At 38.2% G+C, this 25,771-nt stretch overlaps 1 protein-coding gene across 1 annotated transcript in view; it reads left to right on the top strand.

Moving 5' to 3' along the window:
- LOC124145672 (unconventional myosin-VIIa-like) overlaps positions 1-25,771 on the top strand; it is a 103,232-nt gene that overhangs the window by 25,769 nt on the left and 51,692 nt on the right. Inside the window, exons 3-15 of the mRNA XM_046515543.2 lie at positions 2,431-2,493; positions 4,110-4,253; positions 7,731-7,839; positions 9,750-10,324; positions 11,082-11,231; positions 12,327-12,419; positions 14,254-14,328; positions 15,463-15,513; positions 16,582-16,821; positions 18,334-18,473; positions 20,278-20,395; positions 21,386-21,550; positions 24,402-24,513. Of these exons, the coding sequence (XP_046371499.2) occupies positions 2,431-2,493; positions 4,110-4,253; positions 7,731-7,839; positions 9,750-10,324; positions 11,082-11,231; positions 12,327-12,419; positions 14,254-14,328; positions 15,463-15,513; positions 16,582-16,821; positions 18,334-18,473; positions 20,278-20,395; positions 21,386-21,550; positions 24,402-24,513 (2,035 nt within the window). The remainder of the gene's footprint in view (positions 1-2,430; positions 2,494-4,109; positions 4,254-7,730; positions 7,840-9,749; positions 10,325-11,081; positions 11,232-12,326; positions 12,420-14,253; positions 14,329-15,462; positions 15,514-16,581; positions 16,822-18,333; positions 18,474-20,277; positions 20,396-21,385; positions 21,551-24,401; positions 24,514-25,771) is intronic.

Genomic DNA, 25,771 nt, shown 5'->3' with positions numbered 1-25,771 from the left:
GCAGATGCAACATGTCGAAGGAACCATCACAGAAGCCATTATCACAACCTACCAGCCACTCCAAAAGCTCTGAATGAGATACTTATCACAATGACACCAAACCATCACAGAAGCCATTATCACAACCTACCAGCCACTCCAAAAGCTCTGAATGAGATACTTATCACAATAACACCAAACCGGATCACTGTCTGACATCAACAAAGGAGGGTTATGTTATAATCAGGACGATGCTATATGCTGCTAAAAGCTCTGATTGATTTATCTAAGTTTTATTCATATTTCCTGCATGTGGCAGCCAAAGTGGGGTGAAAAAACAGTTAGTAATATCAATATTTCAATATCAAATGTGACAGTTATTTAAGCCTTTGTTACTACTGGCCCTGAAAAAACATTGGTAATAGTTATAACCAACATTTGGCGTCCGCCTGGAGAGCGGAAGGTCTTGAGTTCGATCTCTGGCCGCGCCATACCAAAAGACGTGAAAAGATGGTACTTGTTGTTACTGTCTGACGCTGGGCATTAAGGGGCTAAAACAAGGACTGGTCGGCTCGGAGTCAGTATACTGTGTCTGAGTGGGGTATTCATGTTAAACTTTGGCATGGTATCTCATTGTGCTAGCACTATAAATTGGCATTAGTCCGGACTAGTACAAGCAGCCACACACACACGCATGCACACACACACACGTCCTTTAATAACACGTGGAATAATCTTGGACGTGACGTTCAACCCCATTTCACCTCATGGCATCGAGTCCGAAGTAAGCATCGGGAATCAGGAGAACCTACAGGGATAATGGTTATTATCAATATAATACAGCCAAAGATCTATGACAAGTTTTATGACCTCTTTCCTGCACAATTTCTTGAAATTAAAGGAAGTAACTCTTTGGGTGTCAAGGAAATGGAAGCCTCAATTTGCAAACGTGTGTTTTCTATTGCACTGATTTTGATTTAACTCACTAGGGATGTTTTACCACCAAAATGTTAATCCCCGGAGAGCTACAGCGCCTTGTCTCTGTTTTTAATATGCTGTATGCTGTTGGGAATGTATGCTCTGTGGTATATCTATTTTGATTTCAACTTCCTGCACTGGGGGACTGTTAAGTGTGTTCAGCAGAGGCAATTTCCTCGTTGCCGTATACAAGTACATTCGTCTTAGGTCAAAGTAGTGTGTAAACTAACACACTGTGCAGACGTTTTACACCCTACTTTGGCGAAAAGAACAAGGGACTTAACCACATCTCTGTTTCTTACATAATATGAAAAAGGCATTTACAAATTAATTCACTTCCATACATATTCGCTCAAGTCAAATAATACGTCATGCAGATCAGAACTGAGATAAATGTTCTTAATTGAAATATAGCTACAAGCAGAGATAGCTGGCTTCAAGTGGCAGTACATGGAGGTCCATTTGCATGTCTTCTGTTATTGTTATACACTAAACAAATATACTGCACCAAACTTCTACATATCATTATGTCACTTAGGTTTTGGAAATAAATACGTCTGGTCTTATTACATCCTTCCTGCTTTTAGAAAACTGTGTTAGAGGTGGAAACAGAAAGTGTCATTGCTCTATTTCGGTTGATTACAAAGTTATTCCCACTTGCGGGATTGAAATATGCATATGACAGTTAAGCATATACCCGTACCATTTGAGCGTGTCCAATTTAATAACGTCATGATATGTAATAAAACTTCCTGTTTTATCAAGGTTAACAGGTACTTCAAAGATCACACTTCCCGCCTTTTATGGCAGTGGGACAGCTCACTGGCATCACACTAACTTCAACCATGCTACCAGCATCATGTTGTATGTTATTAGGATGTTATCAGTGTTTTTCCAAGTTACAGAATACCCCTGATCCATTGCCTTGGTCGTTAAGGGAGGGCAAGGGACCTACAGATTGTCAGAGTACAGTCTCTTTCTTTCAAACCCCCTGTTACCCCAATGCTCAACCATATAATGACATCATTATTCTGGGTGGGACCCTGGTGTGGAAGGGTCCAGGGCTCGATCCCTGGCTGCATCATCATGATCATACCAAAAGAGGTGAAAAGATGGTACTTCTTGTTACCCTGTTTGGCGCTCAGCATATAGGGGCTAAAACAAGGACTGGTCGGCTCGGAGTCAATATACTGTGTCTGAGGGGACATGGTTTCTCAGTGAACTAGCACAGTATAAAATCGGCATTAGTCCAACTGCTAGTACAAGCAGACACGCAAACGTGCATGCATGTCGCTATATAAGTGCAATAATCTTGGATGCAACGTTAACTCTTTTTCAACTCACCTCCCCAAGCTGACGCACTGTAATATATTTGAAATAATGTTCAAAGTGGCTTTAGTCCAAACTCATTGTTATTCAGGTGAGCTTCAGAGCCATTTTTTGTTCTTGACAATTTCCTTGACAAGGTAACAGACATTTACTGGATCCATCCTGGTGTCAGTCAACCCTTACAAAGACATCAAGATATATGAACAGGTATGTTGTCTGTCGAGTCTTTAGTCCTCGTCCTCAAGTTCATAAAGTTTTGGACCCGTGAAGATTCCGGGGTAGAATAGGTCTTCAGCAACCCATGCTTGCCGTAAAAGGCGACTATGCTTGTCGTAAAAGGCGACTAACGGGATCGGGTGGTCAGGCTTGCTGACTTGGTTGATGCATGTCATCGATCCCAATTTGTCCAGCACCTGTTGGTGTCTGTAAACATATTACTTTCAGAAGCTGAAACTTCACATGCTTGTTCCCACCAACAATGACCACATGGCAGCAATATTAAAAAGGCTTTAATTCCTCTGAGTATCCTACCTCAGTTACATCATAGCCACAATTCCAGCAATTTGGCTCACACGAATAAACATTGATTTTTAACAGATGTCCTCTTCACTGTCAGTCATCCCAACAAGTTGTTAGGTTAACCAGCACTGTCCCATATCCCAGCCAGGGAGGAAGGATGTGGTGTTGCATTGTGATGGGGTTCGTGAACAACCCCTACACCAGTTCCCACCTGGACCCTCGCATGATCGACTAGGGTCGCATCCAAGCCAACCTCAACCACTGCTTTGGTAGCTAAATGGATCGTTGTTTAGAATCTAAAGTCGGAATCTATCGCCGATCTACAACAGGCTGTGTAGGACATGTATCTGAGGCCAGTAGCTTGGGAGAGTGTGAGCCTACTGGAATAATTCTTCCTGACTACTCATTCCTGGAGCTCACACTGGATCTCTACCATCTGCTCCACAATCTTTTGCCCCCGATCTTCAGTACTCTGCAAAGGGCAATCTCTCATGCACCAAATTGGATGATAAGTTGCCGCTGCTGTCAATGAAGCGGTCAACTTTAAAATATGACACATGGGTCTCCATTTTTCTCAACCACCTTCTATCAACACAACTTTTAGTTATGTCAGGTCACCTTCAACTAGCATGAGTGCCCCTAAGAAGAGAAATTCAAGGACTTGGAATCGATCAATCACCTGATGGCCATTACTCAACCATCTGTTTTCAAAATGTAACGAAATTTGGTATTAGTGGTTTGTAGTGTGGCTGAATGAGGGAGCTGGACTTTGGCTTGTATAGTTCTCCATTTGATCACATCATACATGTTCAAATCTTTGGAAATAGTGCATCTTTCTTGCATATTTAGAAACATTGTGGAAATTTAGTTACTTGTTTTATATTTGTTATTACTTTTGTCCTCAGTATTTATGTAGAAAATATTTGAATATCAATGCTGACAACAACTTTTGTTAAGTGGCTGTCAATTTTGACAATGTTAATTGTGGACTACATAGCCAAGTGAGCAACAGTGCTCTGGCACTATATTGTGTTAATACAACGCCTCCTTTTAGGCAATTATCATTCTTAGAATTTTTCTCTGGAACTTCTTGATAAGAAGGCGTTGATTGAAATTGGTGTTCCTGCATTACCACAACTTGACACAAATTTGTTGAAAGTATACAAATTTGATATTTGTTGTGTGATTAAACCCTTCTATGCTAGACCATAACAAATTAAGGTTGAATCCTGTTGCTGTAGGATATTTCCTATAATGTCCCACAATTGGTATCTTATTATTCCTACTCTGCTTTTTGTTCCCAGGAAAATGTCACTGAATACAGCAAAAAGAAGATAAGCCAGGTTGAGCCTCACATTTTCGCAATAGCAGAGGCAGCCATCCAAAACCTTCAAGAAACGGACATCAACCAGTCTTGTATCATCAGTGGGGAAAGTGGAGCTGGCAAGGTCAGTACAATTATTGTGGATGGGATAAAGTCCTTGATATGCCTTTGTTGTGATCCTATTGTTTCCAGATGAACTTTTTAAGTAGCTAGAGCCATGGGGTGTTCTGGCTTGATAACAAACGGAACTTGGCATGATATTTTTTAACAAACCAGAAGTAAATTTATTCGTCTGTCAGGTGCTTGGTGGTGTTTTATGAGTTTTGGAGATATTGTGTTTTTGTTTGATATTGGTTCAGAGATGTGGAATACCTATTCTGCAAAATATGATTATGTCTGATATTATTTCACAACTTAAATCGGCCAGAATGTCATGTGGGCAGTAATACATTTTACACAATGTCACTTTGATTTTAATCCAGTGCTTTTTGATTTGGAACCAGATTTTGAGGTTTAACTAGATCAACTGTAATATTTCTGTCAGCTGTGTCACGTGCAAGTGTAGACACAAGAAATGTGGACAATTTAAGGATTGCTTATAGTAAAAATATCCTGTTTCTGGCTACCAGATTTGCATACTAATGCTTTTTTTGTATGAAGGAAATGTACATAGATTAATGCACAAGCGAGTGTGTTGAATTAAATTCACTGACCAAACGGCAACCCATTCTAAATATAGATCAAAGTGAAGTTTGTGTATTGATATCCTGACCCCCTTTGATTGTAAAACCAATCACACCTTTAAGCAGTGCCCGTATGAAAATAGTGACCAATGAATAGAAACATTTCGGCACTATTCAAATAACTGACAATAATGCCTCTTGAAATTGCATTTTATCAAAGCAAATTTATGATTAAATCAGCGTTTAAATATATAAACTATATTTTATGTAAAACCATCCTGATTTCAAACATCAATAATGCTATGCAAAGATTACTGGAGTAGGCTGGAGGTCAGTTTTTTTTGTCAGGTTTGAGATTGATCCATTAAACTAGGACAAGGAAGTGTGGCAAATTATTACAACATAGAAAAAAAATAAAATATATATATATACCTCAGATTGTGTTAAGATAAAAGAAAAATGGTCAAGTCTCAACTTTACGTTTTGCTATCCTGTCTCCTCCTACACAGCCTACTTCTTTTCTGGTGCACAATCCCTATCCTGTCCACCTCATTATTGTGTCATTCACCATAGAAGGACATTCTTACCATCCCAGTAACCCTTAACCACAAGGGTATGTAAGGGAATGTGTTAACTGTGGTTTGTCTATTGTCAATAAAGGTGGGGTGAAAAAAGGAAAAAACTCGAAATGAGGCGAGTACACATGAACTGTCTACTTACTCATCACCCGATGAAGCACTGATTGGAAAGTAAGCAATGCATCTACATTTTGATACTTGGTCATTGTCAAATGAATTGGAAGGATTCATGGAATCCCCAACATTGATGTGCAAGACCCACCTCATAGAAGACTGCCACAGATTGTGTGAACAGCATCAGACAACATGCTCAACTTGTGTTGGTGACTGATGCAACTTGTGCACTACTCATGGAGGAGACTTCAGCTGCCGAAGTAACAGTGGATTGATGGTCATGACAAATTTGCCGTGAAGAAAACTAGACTGCCTTGTACCCTGTGTTGTGTATCTGAAAGGCGAGAATAATTGTTCACACTTGTGTCAGTTGTTGCAACGTTGTTGTCTTACAACTTTTATATCAGGTGTGTACATGCACTGTAGTAGTTCTTCAGTTTGTCAATGGTAATGTCGGCTCCGGAAGCCATGTTTTTTATTGATACTTCCAAGCTTGTTTTGTTTTTGTATTGGTTGCCTCTTAAACCAAATATGGCATGGAGGGGCCCTACATTTGCAAGCAGTGGCAACATGGAAGGGACTCTCAACAATACAATAATCCCCAGGTCTGAGGGATTTGTATAATTTGAACATTGCAACCACATACCTTGTCGGATTTTCCGCATCTTTTGTCCGTCTATCTCGTGATACTCTCTACCATCAGTTTCAGTTTTAACACTGTTGTCCCCGCAGCTTAAATTTCTGTGATGCGGGCATGACCTTGTACCAAAATGGATCGAATTTAGTCACCAGAGAGTGTTTATTATGGCTTCGGGATTACTATTGCACAACTCTCCCAATGACCACAATTTATCTACTTCCACAACTGTCAGGGCTCAGATTTGTTGGGCAAGTTGTCTTTTACATCTTTCTTTAATTGTCCTTGTTTTGACACCAGGACAACTTGCATTTGCCTGAAAATGCGATCAGTTCAGAGGAATCTGCCACAATTTAGCTTTCTTAATTGCTTATCAAAACTAGAAGGCATTTCATGTAATGAAGCAGGTTGATATTCGTCACCAGTGCATTTTCTGGCACTCATGAAACATTTGGACAGTATTTCATTTAATTTCGTGGGAGAATTATCTTGAAATCGTCTGATTTTGTTTGATTTAGGCTAAGGTTGGAGGTCAATATTAATATGTCATATTGTCTTTCATTTTCCTTTAAGAAGTCAGCAATTTCTGTATCGGCCACTTTCTGAATTCTTTGCACATTTGGCTCATAAAAAAAATTGCTGTCTGCGATGCTGCTGATATTTTTATTGGTAGAGTAGATCTATAACAATTTCAGTGTCTATTTTAAATAACAGGTTTATGTATAAATGTTTGTAAATAAATACCGGTATGTCGGTCTTGTGTCATATTTATTCCTAGATTATCGTTGTATTCGAGAGAAACAGATCGTCCTGTTTTAACCGAATTTTACCCTTGGTAGTATTTCATAATCCGGATTTGATGAGGTCACGGAGGTCAAGGGCATTAATCCTTCTCGTGTTTCTGACACATGTGCAACATGTGATTTTTATGTACTCGGTTATTTGCAACCCAATGTATCCTTGTGTACTGTGCTCCTAAGAAGTATTTCTGATTACGTGTCTAATAACAATCCCAATGCACTAAAATTAGGTCTGACCTTTTTAAGCACATTTATTTCTGTTAACACTTAGATGGTCAAATGACCATGTCTTGTTGATTTCATAGTGGTAATGCAAGTCGATCAGGCGCCATCATGTTACAGTCACATGACTTGGAGCTCCTCAATTACAGTCAAGTTAAAGATAGATGCACAACATGATCAGTCACATGACATTACAGACAAGAAGTTTATGCACATCAGCCAATACATCAGCAGTGCATACGATTGTCCTGATGCAAAATTATCTTAAGAACAAGTTTGATAAAAATGTGCATTTGTGGAAAAGTAGGTTTTGAGGCATGTTTTAATTACTTATTGATTATCTTACCTCATGCAGCTTAATTCGTAACAAAACTTCAGCGGCAGGTGGCGAAGACTTTGATGTCTTCAGTGGGTTTCGAAGTCTACCTTGATGATATTATTAAGCACATGGTTACGTATTGTTTAGTGTTTCGAAAACGTGATGTAGGGAAATAACATTTTTTGTCATAAGCTTGTTTCATTAGATATGTGATAAAATATATTATAGACTGATGTCCTGTGTTACAGACTGAGAGTACCAAGTTCATCCTGCAATATCTGTGTTCTGTGACTAACCACACATCGTTCTGGACTGAGCAGCAAATTCTGGAAGCAAACACAGTTCTAGAGTCTTTTGGTAAGATGGTTAATGCTTTGACTTAAAGCATAGAGTTTACTATGAAATAATAGTTATGCTGCAACCAGGGAGGCATCTCCAGAACTCCTATTTGACCTGAAATTAGAGAGAATTATAGGGAACATTTTCACCAGGGCAAGAGTACCAATTGATGCCACAAATTTGGTTGTACTGGCCTCATGTTTGACATGTTCAGGTGAAGTCAGGAGTACAAACAAAAGGATTATGACTGATTGGGGTCTTTGATATGTTGATACGTAAGGGGTATGTAATGGCCTTGATCACGACAGATTGATGGTTTGAGTCTTTCAATGTTGATGTTTTCTGATTTTGAAGTCTTTGAGGTTGGTTGCAAGCCTGATAAGGGCTTTGATTTTGGCCCACTGGATGCTGTGGCTGGGGTTGTCACGGTTATGGTCTAAAAAAGCTGACTTAGAGTCAACTGGGGAGACTGAGATTTAAAAATTTGGGTTTTGAGGGTACTTGATGTTTCGCCAATGTAAGCTTGTCCACAATTACGTGGAATGTGGTACACTGCCATCGACATCAAACGACTCCAACCATCAATCAACCATGATCAAGTCTTTTGTATATCTGTATAAACACTGCCACCTACCTGTACACACGCTTGTCAACCATACTCTGTACATCACCTGCTTGATAATGGTGTTACACTGAAACGTAAATCCTAATTGTAATAAAGAAGTTGTTCATCCATATAACCTAAACAAAGAAAGAGGTTGTATGGATATAAAAATTTATCGAGGTACATAATTGACAAAATCACTAGCACATTTTAATCAAGCATGGTTATTGGTAATTGTCATGTTTAGCGTAAATGTCTTTGATCAGGTCCAACAGATAAGATTGTTAACCACGACTTATTCCTTTTCAGCTTATGCTTACTCTCATGGGTTGAATCAGTATTCAATTATTTCAAAACTATTAATGAAGTTTCAGCAGAAGATGTCTTTGATATAGATAATCTATGTGGTGTTAAGAATGAAGAAAATGCAATACTTGGGCTGAAAAAAATAATAGTCTTGGTTCTCAGGCACCGCCTGCATCATCATGAAGTCTGCCGCACGTTTTGTTTTTATTTCCATTTTCAAAAAAATATAAAAATCCTAATACTTAAACACAAAACAAAAACAAAATTGAAAATGGAAACAAATATGAAACATGCAATGAACTTTATGATGATGTGGACAGTGCCTGAGAACCAAGACTTATTTCTTTTGCCTTTATGCAGCTTAAATAAGAGGTGAATCATAAACTTTGTTCAGCATTTAAAAAAAAAAAGCTACTGGTCTTGAGAGTATAATTAATATCAACTCAATTTTTAAAAGCTTGGAAACAGAAATAATTTGTTCGTTTGTGGATGTTCAGAAAGCACTTGATACAGTTTGGCGATCAGGACATTTCTAAAAAAATATTTGGTTCCCTGGGATCCCTCGTTCAGGAATTCTCAGAGCAAAGGCTGGAGCATATGAAGACATTACACATTGCTCAATAGGTACAGTCGGATGGAGTCCATGGAATCCATCAGAAACTCTGAATCGGGATGACTGTGCAGGCTTAATTGATCTTATGGATTTTAGTCGACACTTCATTTACTGGTTTACATAATAGTGGTAATGTCTATGTATATAATGCTCAAACCCCACCTCTACACAGCTGTATTTCAGTTGAGCAAAAAGTGCATTATGCGCAAGAAAAGAAGGTATTTTCATATTCTGATGCAAGGAACCTCAAGGACATGACCAAATTCCTGTTTCAGAAAATGGTTTATAAGTTTTGAGTTTCTAAAACTGGAGCGTAAACTTCAAATTTTTGTCAGTAGGGATGTATGACCAGTGTCAAGTCTGAAGTGTTGGTGTTACAATAATTACTGCGCCTTTCTGTTTCAGGGAATGCAAAGACTGTAAGGAATGACAACTCTAGTCGATTTGGAAAATTCATGCAGGTGTGCTTTGATCAGCATTGTCAAATAAAAGGGTGCATAGTACAAGACTATCTCTTGGAACAGTCAAGAATCACGTTCCAGTCTCCGAATGAGCGCAACTACCATGTCTTCTACCAGTTAGTTGCAGGAGCACAGGCTTGTCCTGAAGTAGCAGAGCAGTTCCAGCTTGGCCAACCACAGTCGTATGCATATCTGAACCAGAGTGGATGCTTCACCCTGCCTGGAGTAGATGATTCCACCATGTTTGATAACTTGCGCCTTGCCATGAATGTTCTGAACATTTCAACAGATATGGTGAATGGAATGTTTTCAGTACTGTCAGCCATTTTACTGCTTGGAAATTTGTCATTTGAGGATGATGAAGGGGAGAAAAGTGTTTTGACTGAAGAAGATGACAGGATCTTGAGCATTGTTTGTAATCTGTTAGGATTTGAAATGGATGGTTTGCGAGATGCAGCATTATATCGGCAAATCCAGGTCCGGGGCACAGTCACAAGCATACCCTTCAAGTTTCAAGAGGTAATTAATACTGTCTCTGTTTATTTGCATATTTGTTTTATAATTGGTAAAAAAAAAATGAATATAGTTGCTGGTCAGTTCATCAACTTTGAAAATCCTTACTTACTTAATTATGTTAAGGTTAGGCTCATTTAAATCCGATCTTAGTGCTCACTACCACCACACAGTGATTTGTTTTATTTGTTGTTTAATGCCGCACTATAATAATAGCAATATTCCAGCTATATGACGGCGGTCTGTAAATAATTAAATCTGGACCAGACAATCCAGTGATTGATATCATGAGCCTCGATCTACGCAATTGGGATACGATGACATGCATGAACCAAGTCAGCGAGCCTGACCACCCGATCCGGTTTATCACCTCTTGCGATATTTATCGCAATCGTTGCTTGCAATATCAATAGTTATTGCAATAGTTTCTTTCAATATCAATAGTTATCGCAATGGTGATCTCCAGACCAATAGTCACCCCTACCTGTCGCAAGAGTTGATTAACAGGATTGGGTGGTCAGGCTTGCCGACTTGGTTGATGCATGTCATTGTGTCCCAATTGCGTGGATCGATGCTCATGATGTCAATCACTGGATTGTCTGGTCCAGATTCGATTATTTTACAGAACGCCATCATATAGCTGGAATATTGCTGAGTGTGACATTAAACAACAACAAACAAACAATAGTAGGATAGTTAGAAGCTACAATGATAATAAAGCACAAGTATGAGTAGATTTCTGATGTTTCTATTTATTTTCCAGGCTAGTGAGAACAGACATGCAATGGCAAAAGCTTTGTATTCACGCACATTTGCTTGGCTGGTTGATGCAATCAACAAGTGTACAAATCCGGGATCAAATCAGACACAATTCATTGGGATATTGGACATCTTTGGTTTTGAAAACTTCCAGGTAACTACTTAAATAGCATGATTTTAATGTATAATACACATGTGATCATTCTGGTATTATTTTGCTCTTCCTTCAACTAGTATTTATTCACTCATCTGGCTGAAAAGACCACGCAAATGTATGTTGTTGCAAGTTGTCATGTCAGTGTGATGGCAGCAGCGGCCATAAATGTTTCGCATGTGCATCTTTGAATATTGCAGATCATGCACAGTCTTGCATGAAAGTGCTGCATTGTCTCGCGGCCCTCGTTTAGAGGCTCATTCCTTGTGATCTAGGTGCCTAGTTTTCAGTGATGTGGAGTCACGTTGTTCAGTTGTTAGTTTGTTAGTTGTTAGCCGATTCATCCTGTTTCTAATCATTTGTGTTTTCAACACAAAAAAGTCCTTGTGCTGTCAGATTCACCAAAGTGGTAAATGTCTACGACCTGTATCGTCTGTTAAATAACAGACATACTCTTACAATTTGCCTTTGTGGGAGCCGTCTTTTGATACCTATAACCAAAAAAAGACCCTTTTATTGGCCCTTGTTTAATGAAGCACCGACTGTTTGAAATTGTGCATCCTCTTTACAGCACCTTATGCTGAAACAATTCAGCAGGCTAAAGGTTAAACTACCAGTAAAGCAACTTGACTGAACATATCTTTGCTAAACGTGTATCTGTAACCCCTCACAGAACCCCTCACAGAAACAGATAAGGTAAAGCCAGTTCTTGATTCGAAGCACTAGCTATGGGCTTCACTCAGGAGTCGACAGATAGCAAGTGACTTGTCACGGCAGTTGTCATCTATGTGCTCTGTATTAAAGGTACCACACAGGCAATGTGTCATGGCTACAGTCTTTGAGGAACAATTTTCTTGTGCATAATTTCATTTGAGTATCAATAGGCACTTTGCTTTATATGGTTAATTTTGGAGGAAGAATGTGTGAAGTGATTGGCATTCTTGTTTTAAGATTCAACAACACTTAGAATGATTGATATATGGCTACCTTCAAACCCCACCCACTTACGCTCAGCATCTGTTGTAGCGTTTTCTAAAAGTGTATATTTTCCTATTTTCTTATCTGTTTGTAACCAATATTTTCTTTGTTTTGTAGACAAATAGTTTTGAACAACTATGCATAAACTACACCAACGAGAAGCTCCACAGGTTCTTCAACCACTATGTTTTTGCACTGGAACAGGAGAAGGTATGCATTTGTATTTATGTCATCACACACACATATATATGCTTCTCATAACAATGAGGGGGCACGGGTGGCCCAGTCGTCTAAGGCGCCGCGATTCGCTGTGCAGAGTTGCGTCCCCTGGACACGCCAGAAACCTACGATTGTGGGTTCGAATCCCGGTTCACCCCGATTATGTTTCTAGGTTTGTCAGCACCATACCCGTGCCCGTGGGTTTCACCTAAGTGGTAAACGTCTGAGACCTGCATCACTTTGGGCTTTCCTCCCACATTAATCTGACATGCCGTGATATAACTGGAATAATGTTAACAGCGGCGTTAAACCCAACTCACTCTCTCACTCACTCACTCTCATAACAATGAATTTCTATGGCTTGTGAAAATGCACAAACCTTGCAGAGATAAAGAAACAATCCACTGGGAAGGCAACAAAAAATTCACGTCGAACCTTTTTATTGCTCTTGCAAATAGTTTACTGTTTCTAGAATTTGCCCACCATTGCCATTTTTATCTGATCTATATATGGGATATCATGTAATGGCTTTATGGACCAGTGATGATCCGGTGTAGAATAGGTCTTCAGCAACCCATGCTTGCCGTAATAGGCGACTATGCTTGTTGTAAGAGCCGACTAATGGGATCGGGTGGTCAGGCTCGCTAACTTGGTTGATGCATGTCATCAAATCCCAATTGCGTTCATCAGTGCTCATGATGTCAATCATTAGATTGTCTGGTCCACAATCTTGAGAATATTGAGTGTGACTTTAAACAAGGAATAAACAAACAATAATGGTTTTATGAATTGTTGTGACACACTGATTATGTATGGAATAGGTATTGGTATAGGTCATCATAATATGGTATGTAGGATAATAGAAGCCTCCAGTTATGCGATTGGTCAAATTTAAGCTTTGCAAACACTACAAATTCCCTGGGGAATTATTCTGACATATGATTGGTGAATATCTAGCCCAGGGTCCTGAAGGAAGCTTATTTTGATTTGAATATTTGTTGATTCTTGATGGGAGATTCTTGATTATGCGTATGCAGGGCGGTCGGGTAGCCTAGTGGTTAAAGTGTTAGCTCATCACACCGAAGACCCGTGTTCGATTCCCGACATGGGTACAATGTGTGAAGCCCATTTCTGGTGTCCCCCGCCGTGATATTGCTGGAATATTGCTAAAAGCAGCGTAAAACCATACTCACTCACTCACTCACTTGATTATGCACGGCGCACAGTTTAGATGTTTGCGTGTTTGTTGGGCGCATGATACTCTGCCACAGTTTTTTATCCCTCCGGTTAGATATTAATAAATATGGGCAATGGTATGGGGATGCATTGGGATTAGTCAGTTCCTGTCTGAAAGAGGATAGCCAGGGCATGTAGCACACAATGCTTTGTTTACAACACTGACATTACTGCAGGGTCCAGCTCAGCTTCATCTTAACAATTATGAAAATAAAAATATTTTAACAATAATATCATTGTTCTTTTTCTGGAATAAGTTTGTTAACAAGGTGTCAACAGTTTTGTTGACAAGAATTGAGATTTTTTTTGTTTTGACACAGCCATAACTGTTTGTTAACAGACAGGAATCATTTTACAATGTTCTACAGTGTCACATGTAACATTCATTGTAGATGAAGAGTGTTGAAATCAAATCATCTATTTTTCAGTGGTCAGAAGTTGAACATATCCACTGCTGAACAAATCCAAAAGACTGCTTGTTATCTTCTCGGATAAGATTTCTGTAAAAGGGACTGATATGAACCTTCAATACTTCTTAAGAAGTCCACACAGTTAACTGTTAATTCAATATCGTTTGATTCTCTTCCAGTATAAAGAAGAAGAAATAGAGTTTTCTCACATCACATTCACAGACAACAGCAAATGTGTTGAATTGATTGAAAAGGTTGGTATGTCTTTAATGTATTTTAACGTGTATTAAAAGCTTTTTATACCCCCGTTTACGAAGTAAATCGGGGGTATATAGCCTTCCGTCCATCCTTCCGTCTGAGCTTTTGTACGGCCCATAACTTTTTAACCATGCACCCTAGCTTCACCAAACTAGCTACACACATTTACCACAATGAGTACTTGTGCCTTTTGCTCGTTTGAAGATTCTGAATTTTTTAATTTTTGCTGTTTCCATGGAAACATTAAGAAACGTAAACTTTTAGGGTGGGTGTTTTGTACGGCACATATCTTTTTAACTATGCACCAAATAGTTTGATGAATCTGAATTTTTAAATTTTTGCTGTTTCCATGGAAACATAAGAAACGTAAACTTTTAGGGTGGGTGTTTTGTACGGCCTATATCTTTTTAACCATGCACCCTAGCTTCACCAAACTTGCTACACACATTTACCACAATGAGTACTTGTGCCTCTTGCTAGTTTGAAGATTCTGAATTTTTTTATTTTTGCCGATTCCATGGAATCATGGTGAAACATAAATTTTGGGTAGAGTTTTTGTACGATCCATGTTTACAATATTATGTATCCTAGCTTCAGCAAACTTGCTACATTAACCACTATGATTGTTTTTTATCTTTTATAAGATTCTGAAAGTTTTCTCTTTTGCTGTTTTCATGGAAACATGATGGAATTTAGAAATTTTGATGACTGGTTTTGTATAGCTAATATATTTTCCAAAATTGTTTCCACACATGTAGATCATCATAAGTATCTGTGCTTTGTGTTAGTTTGAATTTATGAATTCTTTACCATATCTGTTAAGACTAGATGGAAATTATTAATGTATTGATTTTCTTATATGATATTGTTCCATTTTTTATGTGTTTTTATATCAAGAAGTTTTTGGTCCTTTTAATAATCCTTCTTATGTAACTCCTGAATCAAATTTTTATTCAAAGGTGTTCATGGTGATCTACTTCCTCGTAGTGAACACTGGTAACATGGGAGATTTGGGGGGGTGGCGGCGGCAATTGCCACTGGAACTCAATCTTAGTTTTTAAAACATTGAAGTTAAAATCAGTTAGAAATAATCAGTTTTGAATAATAATGTACCGTATGTTATATTTTAGGCTCCAAGATGTGTAATGAAGATTTTGGATGAGGAATGCAGGTTTCCTAAGGTAATGTATGAAGAGGATTCATTTGAACTGATACTGTTTATCATACAGTGGAACCCTGCTTATCTGGACACCTCTTTAAAAGGAAAATATATTTATATATGCGAATACCTGATCAAATTTAAGAAAGCATGAATGTTATTTTTAAACGATATTTGTCACACCCATATTCGTGCAACTGTTATGGAAGCTGGTCATTGCGATATCTCTAGATGTAGAATCTATTGGATCGGATATTATTTTTATTGCAAAAGAAAATCACCAGCATACCTCACAGTTAGATGAATCATATTTTCATATTCAATATAACAACAAAGGGTGATCCTTGTAACAACAAAACTTCAAATAAAAGATACTGAGAAACTTGCATGTGGCTTGTTGATACATCTCCTACCAGGTCACAGGAGCATACAAGGTCAAACAGATTTAATAATATGCAAATTATATCATCAAAGTCACATAGTAAATTTTCATATGAGCAATGCTTACTGACATTATGTACTGATTTGTGTTTATTCTGGGTGTAACAGGATATATTTCCAAATTTACTGTAAATATTTTATGTCGAAAGATTATCAGCTGACTACCCCTGTCTGTGATATCACATCCGGTGACCTTTGCACTTACTGAAAACTTGTAGTCAGATTTCGCAATCTTTGTTTTTGTTTTTCTCACGTCAACTTTTGCCAAGGTGTATATTTGAAGACTTTGTTGATATTGAAATAGCAACATTTTATGCTGAGGTCGGGCAAAGCGCACCAGGTTTGATTTCCGTTTTTTTTGCTAGCATTACGACACAGGATTTGTACGTTTGAATATGAAAAATATTCCACCAAAACACTTGAAATTAGGATTGGTGAATATTTGTAAGTTGATTAGTTTTATACAATCATACTTTGGGACTTCTAGTTTCATTCCAGTACGATGAATGAAGACAGTTGCAATGTATTGAACATAAATTCCAATACAACTTTTAAGTATTACAGTTCTAGGTGAAAGTGACTTTGTGGAGCTACTGAATTGTGAGAACTACTGTTTGTGTCATGATATTGTTCGTTTCAATTGATACAGGGCACTGACAAGACCTATCTCAACAAGCAGCATCAGGAGTTTGGTGACCATGACAACTACCTGAAGGGTCAAGACAGGCGGGTTTGGGAACAGGAATTTGGGATCAGGCATTATGCGGGTGTTGTTATTTATAATGCCACAGGCTTTCTGGACAAGAACAAGGATACACAGCAGGACCAGCTGTTTGAACTTATGCATAACTCAAGCAGCGAATTTGTGAAGGACCTCACCCGATTTCAGGTACAATGTTTAACTATGTAGTATGTTTCCTTTTGATTTTGTACAAAATGTGTATTGTCATTCAGATTGAGTACATTTCATCTCAACTGTCATTGACTCGTGACCGCCTCCGTGGTCTAGTGGTAGAGCGTCAGCCCGGAGAGTGGACGGTCCGGGGTTCAATCCCCATCCCCGTCATACCAAAAGATGTTAAAAGATGGTACTTGTTGTTACCCTGACTGGCGCTTGGCATTAAGGAGCTAAAAAAGGACTGTTTGACTCGGAGTATACTGTATCTGAGTGGGGTTAGACTGCAGCATGGTATCTCAGTTAGCTAGCTCTATAAATCAGCATCAGTCCGGACTAGTACACACAAACACACACACACACCTGCATGCTCGTCGCTATATAAGTGCAATAATCTTGACGCAACGTTAAACCCAATTTCACAACCTCACAGACTAGTAGAGCTTATACCACAGAACATTTTGTGTATGCCATCCCCTTTACAATTAAAAAAATATGACTTGGTTCAACTACAGTCAGTCCCTTTTAAAAGATATTCGTAAAGCTCTATTGCGTCAGTGCCTAAACCCTGTAGATCACCTGTCATCACACCATAAAATCTTTAGATGTTCTCTTCTCTGTCTACTATCCATAATAAGTTGTGCAAGTAATAGCATCACTGGCCTCTTCAATGTTCATACAATGTTTTTACTATGAAACCTCAGAAAATTCCAACCTCAAATGTGTGCCTGCTGGGAGTAGGCCAAAGTAACATTACCTTTGTGCCCCAAATATGCTTTCTATTTAAAATTGTCTGACAGCTCATGGCTGAGATTGAAGGTCAAGGTCATCTGACCAAATTGCTCATAACTTCTTAGAGTAGGGTAGTATGAGGGCATATGTTTTCCCAACAGCAAGTAAAGTTATTTGACGCTGCTTTTGAGTTTGTTTTTACAATTTTGGCATGGGACCTTCTGTTGTAAAGTTGTACTGTGAATTAGGGCTGGGATGGGTAACTCGGGTACTTGGGTCGGGTGGGTCCTGAGTAGGACCCGGGTACCCACAGGACTACCCGGACCCCTGGTTAGTCACGTGATATATTTTTTAAGACAAAAACTCACTCTTGCTCAATGGTTACACAACATGTCGCCAGTGTTCACATTTCATTCTGACGATGCACACATTTCTTTTGACTTGCTGCATATGTTTGAGTAGAGATATGCTTCAGTCAACTTCTATGTATGCATGATCTGATCGTTTGATACATGTATCTAAATAGTTATGGCCAGGGCTGCGGTAAAACAATTCCCAATCAGACATTTTGTTCCCAACCCTTAAGACCTGCAGTGGGTACCCGGGTAGGGTCGGGTGATAGGGGGTCAGATACCTGGGTAGTAAATTTGGTAGAATAGTTTTAGGCAGGAAAAAGGTAGGGATGGGACGGCTTCTGTTTTTGCATGTAATGAAACCATCTTTCACTGTGCTGATTTTGAGGCTACTACAAAGGAGATGAATTTTGTTTGACAGGATCTTCTTGGAGTGAGGTTAGAAATACTTGATGGAAGACAAACAATATCCCGCACTGCTCGTAATAAACCAACTGTTGGGGATACCTTCAAGCATCAGTTATCTGCCCTTGTTGATGTTTTAGCTCTCACTAATCCTTGGTAAGTAAAACATGCTTCACCCATTATTAATATCATAATTAATATTATTGTCATTTAGGTTTTTTTTATCTATTCTGTCTTTGTTTTTATTCTTGACAGTTGGTGAATGAAGAAGTGAGAGGCATTCACTTGGTGTTGCCAGAAAATAAAAGAAACACATCTTTTCTAGAAATGGAAAAAGTTTATACTTTGAATTTTTTTTAGAAGCTTCTCAGAGACATGAGGGTTTGAGAGCTTAATATTTGATGAAAATGTTCAAGGCCAATTTGACATCTTCTTTGCAAATAATTATTTGGCTCACACGACAGAACATGCATTTTGGATTTTCGAAAATGTCACTTTTACTCAAGCCATTTCTGCATATATCATTATGAAAGTTGCCATGCAGCAAGCAAGCATGTAGTTTATCAAATAACTTATTGTGCATGATAGTTTTTAGCTGATACCGATTTCTGATTCAGTTGCAGCCGTTGACTTTTGCTATGTTTTGGCCAATACTTAAAGTCAAATAAAATTTGCTTTATATGCAGTGGGGCTGAGAATATATGTTAAGTTTTAGTTTTAGTTTAATGAACAAGTACGAGCTTGGTTTGACCATTCTCTTTAGATGCAGGTTTGGCGGCGTTAAAATCATCTTATCCAAAACTGCTGGATTACGAAACTGAATTTTTGGCATGTCTGCTTCTTCTCTTGTTCATGACATACCTTGTTAATATTCTACGGATTTTTCTTGATATTTTTTCAAAACTTTAATCTCAAGAGTATTAGGCTTAGAAAGCTGAACCTCTGTGTATACGAGAAAGGATGTGAGAAGATTCAAGGTGTCATTAAGGGCATAAATAATTGTGTAGACACAGACTTTGTTGAAAAGAAAACATTTATCTTTTTTATTCAAAATCTGTTGATGTTGTTTTGCTCGAACTTGGCATAAATGTTACCATAATAAGGTTGTACTGTTATGGACCTGTGAAGATCCAGGATAGAATAGGTCTTCAGCAACCCATGCTTGCCATAAGAGGTGACTATGCTTGTCATATGTAGTGACTAACGGGATCGGGTGGTCATGCTTGCTGACTTAGTCCATGCATGTCATCGTATCCCAATTGCGTAGATCAATACTCATGTCAATCACTGGATTGTCTGGTGCAGATTTAATTAATTACAGACCGCTAATATATAGTTAGAATACTGAAATGCTGAGTGTGGCGTTAAACAACAAACAAACAAATGCTCTGGTATGAAATCTAGATTAAATAAGTTCCTCTTTAAGAAGGGGTTGTCGGGTAGTCTAGCGGTTAAAGCATTCGCTCGTTACCCTGAAGACCCGGGTTCAATTCCCCACATAGGTACAATGTGTGAAGCCCATGTCCACCGCCGTGATATTGCTGGAATATTGCTAAAAGCAACCTAAAACCATACTCACTCACTCACTCCTCTTTAAGAAAGAAATTGATGAAAAGTTTTGTTACAAAACAAGATGCATTGTTGAAATGTTTTACTTGTTCATGTTTATCAGTTTGTCAATTCTTAATTCTCTATGTATAAAATATTTGGATATCAGAAATATATTGGCGAGTCACTGAATAGTAAATCATTAGAGTTACTTCCCTTACATCAGTCGCTCAGCAATATAGTACATGTACATGTAATAATGTGTGATAAGAAAAGGCTTTGAAAGTCATTGATTCCAAGTCTAAGCTCTTGTTTTCAGGAACTTTAGTCATGCACTCAGTATAACATACTATTATTGACTGGGTATGTGACTATTTCATGCTTTCTTTTGAATAGTTTTGTCATATTACAGGTATGTGCGCTGCTTGAAACCCAATGCTATGAAAAAGGCTAGTGAGTTTGTTGATGATGAAGTACTTACCCAGCTCCGTTATTCCGGGATGCTTGACATCATCAGAATAAAGAGGGAGGTAAGAAATTACCAGTTTAAGAAAAATACACAAGATAATCTTTATCTCTGCATGTAAAACAATGCCTAGCAGAACAGAAAATACACTTTAAATGATAAATCAATATGTCTGGTGATTTTTTTTATCTCAAATTTCAAATTTGTACTGACCAAGTTTTTTATCACCTGTTCGTTTACCTGAATTCGCTGAAGTGGTACAGTGTAATTATTTTCTGTGCATATTACTTGAAAAAATAATTTTCTCCAAAATACTGAATCCCCTAGAGGGGGATGGGCATTATACTTGGGTGTGCACAATACTCAAGAAAGTACAGTACATACCATATTGGCTGGCTGCTGTGCCCTGCTGAAAAATAAGCACCCCGGCCCCATGTTTGTATTGCCTTGTGTCAGCATCTGATATCCTGTTTGTCTCCTGTTATCTTGCCCAGGTACACTATGCACATGTCATGAGATGTCCATATATTATCAGGTCAATATTTCATGTTCTGCAAAATTTTCTATGTTTTTTATTTCTTGTGTCAGCATCAGATGTTGAAACTGCTATGCATGTCAGCCTAGTGGGGAACTGGTGCCTTTTGGTGATTTGGATTTGTTTTTTTGCCAAAGTTTTGTATTTCACTACCCCGGTATGTCATTTAGTTCAATAAATATTATTGCACCCAAATCCAAAGTTGTTACAAATATACCAGTATGTTCGTTTGTGCATCAAACCAATCTAATATCTCTTGATAAAATGTAAGTCTTCATATATTAACCAACATGTATTGTATCCGTTTTTCTTTTGGTGGTGAGTATAGTTTTGCTACTGAGAGGCATTTTAAAACACATATGTTATCTTTAATATGATACCTGAAGGATAATTCTAAAATGAATTTAGAAGTTAGAAAAAGTAATGAATGATTTCAATAAAACAGGTTATGGGACAAGAAACATGGCTTAATCACAATCTCTGTCTTGTTACTAAAGTTTTTCTGCATTCTTTTGCAAGGGGTACCCGGTTCATATGAATATCACAACATTCCTGCAGAAGTATGGGCTGCTGATTGGCACAAGTTCCTCGCATCTGGAAGAAGGGGAACCAAGAAGCCATGTGAAGACTATTTTGGAAGAATTGAATTTGCCAAAAACCGAATGTCAAATTGGCATCACAAAGGTCAGTACTTTTGTATAAAGCAATTAAACCAGAAAGTACTATGAAGAAACATACCGTATTTGATGTAATAAGGGTGCTATCAAAATTAGAAGTAGGGGGCTCTTATAAGAATAAATTTTGGTGAGATCGTAAATTTCGTGGTTTAGCCCGAAATGTATATATATGACAGAGATATTTTTCCAGAATTTAATTGCCCATAATTAAGAGTGCATATAACACACGAGTGTGTGTTATACACAAATAAATAAGTATTGTGTACATTGATCAATCGGAACGGGTGCTAATTGGGATTGTTCACTAGCCAATATATTAGCAAATATCGCCGTGAGTGTTTATTAAGTCGAATACGGTATACTAAAATATATAATGAATACATATGAATAAGGTAGGATAAAAGGTCCAATATCCCAGGGAATAATCTTATTGTGGGCGAGTGTGGTTTCATGCCACTTTGATCAGTATTTCACTCGTATCCTGTTGTCTGTAAAGCTTAATGTTTGAATTAATCCCAGGCGACTATGCTTGTCTTAAGAGGCGACTAATGCACTTAGATGGTCAGGCTCACTGACTTGGTTGATGCATGTCATCGTATCCCAATTGCGTGGATCAATGCTCATGATGTCAATCACTGGATTGTCTGGTCCAGACTCGATTATTTACAGACCGTCATAAAGCTGAAATATTGCTGAGTGTGGCATTAAACAACAAACAAACAAACAAAAAAAGCCCAAAATGACACAACAGCTGCAATCTTTTTATGTTTTTTCTTTCAAAGAGCGTTGAATAAAACTTCTCCCTGTTTCCTTGCTCATTGTGAGCTGCGACATCTTGTGGAATGTAAAGATGGAGCCAATCTGAAATGTTTCCCTGATGCACCTTTATTCAAAACCACTTGTTAACTACTGAATATTTTTAACTAGCACTTGTTTTGTAGTGATTGTGCAAATGATGCTATTCTAAACTAACAATATTCAACTGAACTGACATGATGGAAGAGAATGAGAAAACCGCCTTGATAACGGTATATTGCCACAGCTTTTCCTACATCAGAAAACAAGTCATTCTGGGTAACTTGCATCAATGAAATAACTCTCTTTATTAAACAGCCTTTGTGTTATTTCCCACAAGTCCTTAACTATTGCAGCATTCAACATGTCTACATATGCAACACACGAATATCCTTTGTCACAGAAATGCCTTCACTAGTAATTGAGGAAAGAATAATGTGCAGAATAAAAAACTGATTTTTAATGTTATTTATATCAACATTTCTACTTAATTCTAATTTCAATTTTTTAAAATTCTGACAATATCTTTTAGAATTCTTACAAATGATAATCTACTTTGCATCTCTCAACCAACTTTTACTCAGTTGCAAAATACATACCAGTCATCAGGGTTTAAAATGAGGATTTATCCAAATTATTCTGTACACAGCAAAAAAATGACGTTTCCGGTATCCGGATTCCTTCCGAATACCTCCGTACACTTACCCAAAACGCATCCTGGTATCCGGTGGCAGATACCTTGCGGGATACGAGATCCGTGGTATCCGGCATTGGACACGCATTATATACGTACCTTTTAACATGTGTCCATCATTAGTACTATGAATCATCAGAGGTGTTATTGTATTGATCCATTTCTTACAACGTTTTAATACTCATGCTCTTTATATAGAATTAAATTAAAATGATTTTTCCCCACAAACAACAAATCATACTGACGACCCCCAGAAAATGTGTATGATACATAAATAGATGTAAATTATTTTACCTAATGCATCCCATTAGGGTCATGTCAGAACGACCTTTAGCGAACTTTGACAACCACCGAAACAACTAACAAGAAGTCTACATCAGCCAATTAGAAAGCAGCTTTCTCGAGCTTTACTTCACTCGTTTCAGCCTGGCGACATTTCAGACTACTCTTGAAAAATATGTTGACACATTTCTCGATTAAAATTTTGAAAACTGAAAAAAAAAAACATTCCGGAATGTCTGATATATGGTTGAGATTGTATGGCAGTGCTTCCCATGTACTGTGCAACGCCTCCTCCATTCAAATGTTTATCCCACGGAAGCGAGAGATAGAGGATAATTTTGACGGAAACAGTCCTACGGGCCGTAACTGTCGTTCGGAATACCCTGTGTTAATGTTTTCAAGGTTGCATGATTAGAAAACACATTCTGACTGTCACTTTCAATATCTGGTAAGCGATGCTTTGATTGGTCGGATGAAAGGTCGTTCTGACGTAACCCATAATTGGATGTCCTCAGATCTTTGTTTGGCGATAGTGAGAACTAAGATCTGATTTTAATGAGATTGTGCTCATGCCTGTGTCGAGATGCATAATTCCTACGGAACCAGTGCCCCCTGAGGCAGCTTTGTGGCAGCGGTGGCATGAACACGGTGGTTTGAATATGTTTGGGAAAACCCCGCTGCATAAAAGATGGTTGACATCATATTGCTAAATTTCTTCCAAGGTAATAACACGTTGCTATATGAGTGCAATAACCCTTGGACACAACATTAAACTCAATTTCAGCTCATCTTACCCCCAGGTAATAACAATTAATTATTCTACAAGTTTAAAGAAACTAGTTCACTGATTGATAATTGATGTGGATCCGCCATGAAAAAAGGATGTTACCAAGGATAAGTTTGTTAAAGGGGGAGTTAGACTGAACAGCATTGTGGCGACAAGCCGTTATGACGTAACTCAAAAAGTGTACTTTGTCACAAGATAATTTGCAGTCCGAGCCTTTTATCTTTTAGCAGAGCATCTTAGAACAAGTATTCCAGAACAAGATCCTTGATCTTTCATTAATGAGTTAAGTTTTTTCTTTAGGTTTTCATGCGAAACAGTGTTTTGGAACCATTGGAGGATCTTCGTTTCCAGTTCTTAACAATCAAAGTGATATGCATCCAGAAGCACTGGCGTGGATTCTGGCTCAGGAAAGGTTAGATTTGCTCTCCTCATAATACAAAGTGAAAGATTCACCTTTTCACTCTCGCTTGTCAATCTGAACTATACTAATCAAAAGAAGTTAGAGAACACATATTCTTTCATTTTACTATAGTTAATCTGTCATGTCATGACTATATAACTGTAGTAATATGAAAGAATTGGGTGTTCCTTAACTTGTTTTGAGTAGTATATTTTCGTTACATGGCTGAACATCATTATCTTTAGCTTTTGTCTTGGAGCAATGTTGTGTTCTTTTACCTCACCAGGCCACTTCATGGTATTGTCTTTTATTCCATCTTCTGTCCATCCCTTAACTTTTAATATCTTCTCTGAATTGACAGGCACGATGAATCTGAAACTTCAGGGAATGTGGAATGAAATAGAAAAACTTTTAATTCTCAAAACCACAAGACCAAAGCAGGATCAGGACCCTGTTCCTGCCTTTATGATGGAAACTCTACTTTGATATCAAAATATTGGTTATAAGTCATACAGGTGACCAGTGTGTTGAGTGCCAAAACCTGTCCGTAACTCAGTTTTTGGTGTTTCAGGCGCTTGCTCTAGCGCTGTATGCAGCAGCAATTACAACATAGTATTGCTGTGTCTACAGGTACTACCTCCTCTCTGGTTTTCTCTATGGTTAGCAGGCTGCCAAATGTCTTAACCCCCACTTCCTTCAGTTTTGAAGCTGCATATATGGTGCATGCAGCTGCACCCTTCACATCGACGCTGCCTGCACCTGGTCTGGCCCCTGCTCCTGCTAGTGCTACTGCTCTGGTGTGCCGCTAGCCTGCTTCCCTGCCACATCTGTCTGTGTCTGGCCTAATGCTTGCACCTTCAACTGATGCTCCCCTAACACCATTGGTGCCTGATAATTTTGAACAACTCTTCGCCAAATTAAGCATCACAAAAAGTGTTTTGTTGCTCATATTGAAGACAAATGAACTTGCAAATACTTGACAGTTGGCGTAAGCAGTTATCTAATTCCGATGCATGTTCGGGGCATGATTGCAAGGAGATAGCGTGGTCGATTGGGGGCAAAAATAGTTTTAGAAGCAATCCCAAAATACTATGTACAGCATGTTTTTATCATAGTATTAACGAAAACAGTTCTTTACTTAAAAATGCAAATTTATTTATTCATCCCAAGGTCATAAACCTGATCACATGGGGTGTGTGTTTAAGGAATCTTGTGATGACGCCGTGAATGTGGCTGTGAGTGTTCCATTGTTGAAATTATTTGACCAGGA

The sequence above is a fragment of the Haliotis rufescens genome, unplaced genomic scaffold, assembly GCF_023055435.1.
Source record: "Haliotis rufescens isolate VD_foot unplaced genomic scaffold, xgHalRufe1.0.p SCAF_3, whole genome shotgun sequence".
NCBI lineage: Eukaryota > Metazoa > Mollusca > Gastropoda > Lepetellida > Haliotidae > Haliotis > Haliotis rufescens.
Note: the sequence above shows the minus strand (reverse complement) of the source record. Positions and strands in the feature narration are given on the sequence as shown.